The 6317-nt window shown below is 32.5% G+C and overlaps 1 protein-coding gene across 1 annotated transcript; it reads right to left on the reverse strand.

The window, feature by feature from the left end:
- Positions 1–341: 341 nt before the first annotated feature.
- LOC139899741 (protein FAR1-RELATED SEQUENCE 5-like) lies at positions 342–3722 on the reverse strand. Its single transcript, XM_071882582.1, has 6 exons — positions 3617–3722; positions 3013–3092; positions 2127–2944; positions 1779–2037; positions 1124–1693; positions 342–866 (listed from the first exon to the last, which is right to left on the reverse strand). Exons 1-6 carry the CDS (start codon positions 3720–3722, stop codon positions 342–344), a joined length of 2358 nt encoding a protein of 785 aa, XP_071738683.1.
- Between the last annotated feature and the right edge of the window lie 2595 nt (positions 3723–6317).

Genomic DNA, 6317 nt, shown 5'->3' on the forward strand with positions numbered 1-6317 from the left:
TACATAATAACATTACATACATTGAATATTATGTATTAAGTAAACTTAATACATACTAACATTACATACATTGAATGTTATTTATTAAGTAAATTTAATACATACTAACATTACATACATTGAATATTATGTTTTAAGCATGAATTGAACATTAAGTATTAAGCATGATGACATAGTAACTGTTGGTATAAGTAAACATATGAGATGCAATAATACTCGATCTAAAACATACACACATTTGAGTATGAAAAACTTAAAACATTCAATGTAAGTAATAGTATGATCTTTAATAACACGCAGTCTAAAACATGTAAAAATTAAGGATAAAAAGCAATAAACAATCAATCTTGAGATTCACCAACTTCTTCATGTTGTTCATACATCCAGTCATCATCTTCATCATCTTCATCAACAAGCTTCATCTTTAGTTTACCAGCGTTTCTTTTGTCACAACTTTTCCTATTATGACCAAGAATACCACATTTTTTGCAGGCCCTTCTCCTCTTACCATTTCTCTCAACAGCAGCTAAGTATCTCTTGTTACTACTCTCACCTTTGTTACTTCTCTCACCTTTGTTACGCACGCCCTTTGGACCATGAACATTAGCAAGAGCAGGCCTAGGGAAACCATACAACTGCTCAATTGCAGCAAATCTAGAAGGCGCTGTATCATCATCAGGATTAAAAAATTCACTAATAAACACATCAAACTTGTCTCTTAACAACTCAAGTTTTTCAGTATCATCCTTCAAGAAAAAGAGTGCTTTCCTAAATTTATTAAGCAGCCCTTTCTTAACCCTATACGATGCAACAAACGGATTTAACTCAGAAGCTATGGAATTGAATACTTCAGACGCTCCCTTTGACTATCTCTTCAGAATATATCGATCAGGAATAGCATGAACTTCATTTATATAATAAACAACGAAAACATGACGACACAAACGTCCTTCACGTACAAACAACAGTCACGAGCAATCACATTCAAATGTCTTCACATTAAATTCAACCTGGAAAATAATAATTGGAATGCAAACATTTAAAAATAATTTAAAAAGCAAAACATGCATCACAGATAATTATATTAAAACAAGCATAAAAAGTTGAAATATTGTATACTTACATGGTAATCCCACTTAGGACGTGGTTCAAGAAACTTTTCTTGAATCACACAAATTAGCTTATCTCCTTCAACTCTAGAATTTGTTTGATAGCATGAAGAGGAAGATCTGCAGATTTCATCTTGAACAAGTAAAAAAACACTACGGGTATATATATCCCTAACATGTTTCTCAATGCGCCGAGTTGTTGCAAGTTTAAACAATTTGTTCTCCATTTCATATTCAAGAAGACGATTAGTATGTCTTTGCCTTTCCATTGCCGCCTCAAACCTTGAATAAAAATCAACTAAAGTAGAACATCTATTCTTGCATTTACTGAAAAATGCATTCTCACTCTCTGAAAGTGAAGAAGTTCTCATCAAAGCATTCATAGGGGTATCCATGAAGAAGCATGGTACCCACATTTCTTTAATTTTGTACATGTCATTGAACCATCTAACTTCATGCAATTTAAAGTCATCAATCAATGATTTCCAACGAGTCTCAAACTTTTCAGGTGTTTGTTGCTGATTCCAGAAAATTAAATTCATGTGATCCCTAAAATTAGGAGTATCATACAACTCGTGGCCAACCTAAAAAATATAAAACTAACATAAAAATGTTGAAAAAAGGGCAAGTAATAAAAAGTAAGAAAACAAAAAGTTAAAAACATAAAACCTTATCGCGCAGCTTGCTACTTATATGCCACATGCACAATCGGTGTTTTACATGTTTAAATTTCAAATCAGTAGCCTCTTTCATTGCAGGATCATGATCGGTGACAACTAATGAAGGTTCATTCCCAAAAGTTTTCAAGAAACAGTCTAGAAACCAGTTAAACGATTCAATACTTTCATCGGTAAGTAGAACAGCACCAAAACACACAAGTTTCTTATGATTATCAATTCCAGTAAGAGGAAGAAACACCATCTTGTACCTGACATACAATTTAACATAATTAATAATAATATTACACACATTGAATGTTAACAGAATAAATTAATAAAAACAAATGCAAAGAATTACTTGTTTGTCTTGTAAGTTGCATCAAAAGACACGATATCACCAAACTCTTGATAATTAACTTTAGAGACATAATCAGACCAGAATAATCCAAGTAAAGTACCATCATTACCACATTTATACTCGCAAGTGAAGTTTGGTAAAACTTCTTGCTTCCGAAGAAGATTCTCTATAAAAATGTGTGCATCACTTTCACCTACATACCGATTCATGTCAAGCCTAAAGTTTTGAAAATCAACAGAAGAAGGACCAACCAGACTAAAACCACCATTAAGATCTGAGATAATGTTGTAAGCTGTAGTAGCACCAACATTAGATTTAGTATTTAAATCAAACAACATTTGCGCATCGTCTAAACCAATCCTTCTGTTTATCTTCATTTGCTGCCTGTTACCTTCAGAAACTAACTTATGATTGTGACCTTCATAGAACTTCCAAATCATCACCTTATCACCAACTAACTTACATCTAAGAGATGCAGAACAACCAGTCTTGATTTTGGAAACTTTACGAATAAGAGGTTTTGTTTCCTTCTTTCTTTTCTTCCTTTTATCAGCTTTAGAAAGTTCAACATTAGACTCACCATTACCATCAACATCAACTTCTGAGTCACCTTCAACATCACCTTCTACACCACCTTCAACTGAATCTTTAACGATAGGTGGATTAAAATCCACAAGAAAATCATAGGCGAGATGCGTAGAAGTACCGGATCTATTACACCTAAAAAGCTTGTAAGTAACAATCCCAACTACATTTCTATTTTGAGAAGATCTTTTAGTATCAAATCCACCAGCCTTGCCATAGGACTCATAAAACAACTGACATGCATCATACGATTGAAATAAAGCACCAATAACAGGTTTCAAATGATCAGGAACAACACAACAGGTAAATATTCTTGAGAACCATCAACACTTTCTCTAATTATTGAAGAAATATCAAATTGTTCAACAATTGCTCCAGAGCCTAAAAATACAAAATATTGATCATGCAATGTTATTAGCAATATATTTATTATTGGTGAACAAAAACATATCATAAACCCTAAAAACAATAAAAAAAGAAAAGAAAATATATAATAATAATAATAAACATATGTAATGTTCATAAGAAAATCATGTATTGAAATCAGAAAAAAAACAATTCACATTAAAACGTGCAAGGCATGTAATGTTATTAGAAAAATATTTATCATTGATGAACAGAAACATTACATAAACCATAAAATAAAAAGAAACAGCAGACAATAGATAATAATATTCATCATATGTAATATTCATAAGAAAATAAAGTAATAAAAGCAGGAAAACCAAGTCACATTAATACATGCAACGCATGTAATGTTATTAAAAATATTCATTAATAATGCAGTGAAACATAACATAAATCCTAAAATAGAAGCAAACAACAGAAAACAGATGACAGATAGTAATATTGATCATACGTAAAGAAAATTAAAAAATAATGAATGTAAATCAAAAAACACGTACATTCAGCATCAGACTGTGCAGAATTGAAACCAGATGAAGCAGCGACAGAAGTAGAACCTTCAACACGAGAGGTAGAATCTGAAGCACAAATAGAACTGGAAGCCATCGCAAACCTTGATTACACATAAAAAAAGTAAAAATGAATCAGATACGAACGATATAGCACTAAATTGAGCAAAAACAAAATGAATCAGATGAACATATAAACAGTAACTCAAACGTTTATGATGAAGACGAAATCACTGAAAAATTGTATGAAGAATCGTAATTGAATATTGACGAAGAGAGAACGAAACCCTAATTCAATGATGATCGACGAAAAAATAAAATCAATTATATCAGTTGATTAAAAGGAAAAAAAAAGAATTACGAAATTACGTAAAAAATAAAAGTAATTATGAAAAGACGAAATTACCCTTTCAATAGAAATAAAGGTTACTGGCAGGAAGCTGGAACAAGAGGTGGAGGTGGCATGTCACGGGCTGTTGGATCAAAAATTAAGGGTGAGATCAAAAGCTTCCCCCTTCCCCCCTAAAAATCACTTCCCTCTAGATTATACCCGTATATATATATATATATATATATATATATATATATATATATATATATATATATATATATATATATATATATATATATATATATATAGGCATGATCAATGGGGAACCAATCGGGGGGGGGGGGGGGGGGAGAGCAAATTTTTTTCGTTTTTTTGGAATTTTTTTTTTCCGGCATCAAGATCACATGAAAATATTAACATTTAGAAAAGACACTTCGTGATGAATGTTATTATTTAGCTCGAGTTTAGGGTTTAGGGTTTGGTGTTTTGGGTTTTGTTCCATAAACTCAAAACACCAAATCCTAAACCCTAAACCCTAAACTCTAAACCGTTCGTGTTAAAAACTCAATCCAAATCCTAAATCTAAACCCTAAACCCTAATATCTAAACCCTATAAACCCTAATATCGAAACCCTAATATCTAAAACCTCAACATACGCTCTAAAAACACGATAATTGTTATATATTATTTCTTCGAGCGTTTTCCCGCCAAAATAAAAATATTTATCACAAAGTGTCTTTATTAGATGTTCATATTTTTATCCAATCTATAATGTTCGTGAACAAAGTTTTTTTCAAAAAACTAAAAAAAAAAAAAATTGTTTCCCCCCGCTTCCCCCGGATTGGTTACCTCCCCCTTGATCCTACCACTATATATATATATATATATATATATATATATATATATATATATATATATATATATATATATATATATATATATATATATATGTGTGTGTGTGTGTGTGTGTGTGTGTGTGTGTTGGAGCTAATCGATTCATTGTGTCCCACATCGGAAAGTGAAAGAAACAAATGTGCATATATAAGCTTATGGGAACCTCCCACTATCACCAATTGGTTTTAGAGAAATGTAGAATTCATGAGCTTATATGTTGTACATGGTGGTGGACCTAAAAACGATCCTACAAATGGTATCAGAGCCTGGTTATAGCCCAGATGTGTGGACGGTGCAGAATGGTAGCGGAGGTTCAAACCGAGATGACTGTGGACGTGACCGAGGAGGAGGTCGGGTGTCCGGGAAGAGTCGAGATGGTATTGAACGTGTCCGTGGAAGTAGCGTGGAATGAATCGATTAAGGGGGTGATTTTTGGAGCTAATCGATTCATTGTGTCCCACATCGGAAAGTGAAAGAAACAAATGTGCATATATAAGCTTATGGGAACCTCCCTCTATCACCAATTGGTTTTAGAGAAATGTGGAACTCATGAGCTTATATGTTGTAAATGGTGGTGGACCTAAAAACGATCCTACAATATACATATATATACATATATATATGTATATATGTATGTATGTATGTATGTATGTATTGTATTTGATGACCGTAGGGACAGAGAAGGCCTGTGAACTCTTGCATCTTCGACAACTTTAGAGCAACCTAAACGGCTACACCTATCGTCAAATGTATGCCCAGTGTCACCAAACTCCGTAATTATCCAACACAAATATAATTTCAATGATTTACGACTCCCTTATCATAATTACAACTACAATCAAACTTTGATTTATTTTGCACAAAGTTCAATTAAATAGAAAACACACGTTTTTAAAATGTAAATTAAATGATTTACCAGAGGAGCAAGTGCATCGAAAGATTCTCTTAGAGTCATGGATTAATTTTGTTCGTATTGCTCGATGTAAAGAAGAATTGTGGCACCTTCTGACCTAGTCTCAAATAAACGGAAAACCTACAACGCCAATTAAGACGTTCAAAAAGTTGATACAACCTGGATTCCATCCTTCTCACGAATGTGATCCGACCCTATAACATATTTAACAAAGTAAGTAATTTTAAGCAACTATAGGCTTCTTCAAGTTCACTGAAGCTTTTCTTCAAGTTCACTGAAGGTTTTCTTCAAGTTTTCTTCAATCATTTGTATATTGTATTATGGGCAATTTTGACCCATTTATTCTTAAGTGTGTCGATTCATGTTGTGTTCCATCCCATATAGGCCAAATGAAGAAATTGAGCTCATTGACATAATGATTATTAAGAGCATGGACGAAGAAGCAACTTTTTTAATGAGACTGAAGCATTAATTCAAACCACAAATATCCTAATAAACATGCTAATATAATGAAATATATAATAAGAAAATGCAGCGAACAAACATCATTAAT

The sequence above is a fragment of the Rutidosis leptorrhynchoides genome, chromosome 3 (assembly GCF_046630445.1).
Source record: "Rutidosis leptorrhynchoides isolate AG116_Rl617_1_P2 chromosome 3, CSIRO_AGI_Rlap_v1, whole genome shotgun sequence".
Classification (NCBI taxonomy): domain Eukaryota; kingdom Viridiplantae; phylum Streptophyta; class Magnoliopsida; order Asterales; family Asteraceae; genus Rutidosis; species Rutidosis leptorrhynchoides.

What these genes read in the sequence shown, in the direction of transcription:
- LOC139899741 (XM_071882582.1), bottom strand. Translation starts at nt 3,722, where the DNA reads ATGGCTTCCAGTTCTATTTGTGCTTCAGATTCTACCTCTCGTGTTGAA. An exon ending in TGCACAGTCTGATGCTGAAT is followed by an intron (nt 3,093 to 3,616) that starts GTACGTGTTTTT and finishes TTGTATTTTTAG; the next exon opens with GCTCTGGAGCAATTGTTGAA. An exon ending in GTTCTCAAGAATATTTACCT is followed by an intron (nt 2,945 to 3,012) that starts GTTGTGTTGTTC and finishes GATGCATGTCAG; the next exon opens with TTGTTTTATGAGTCCTATGG.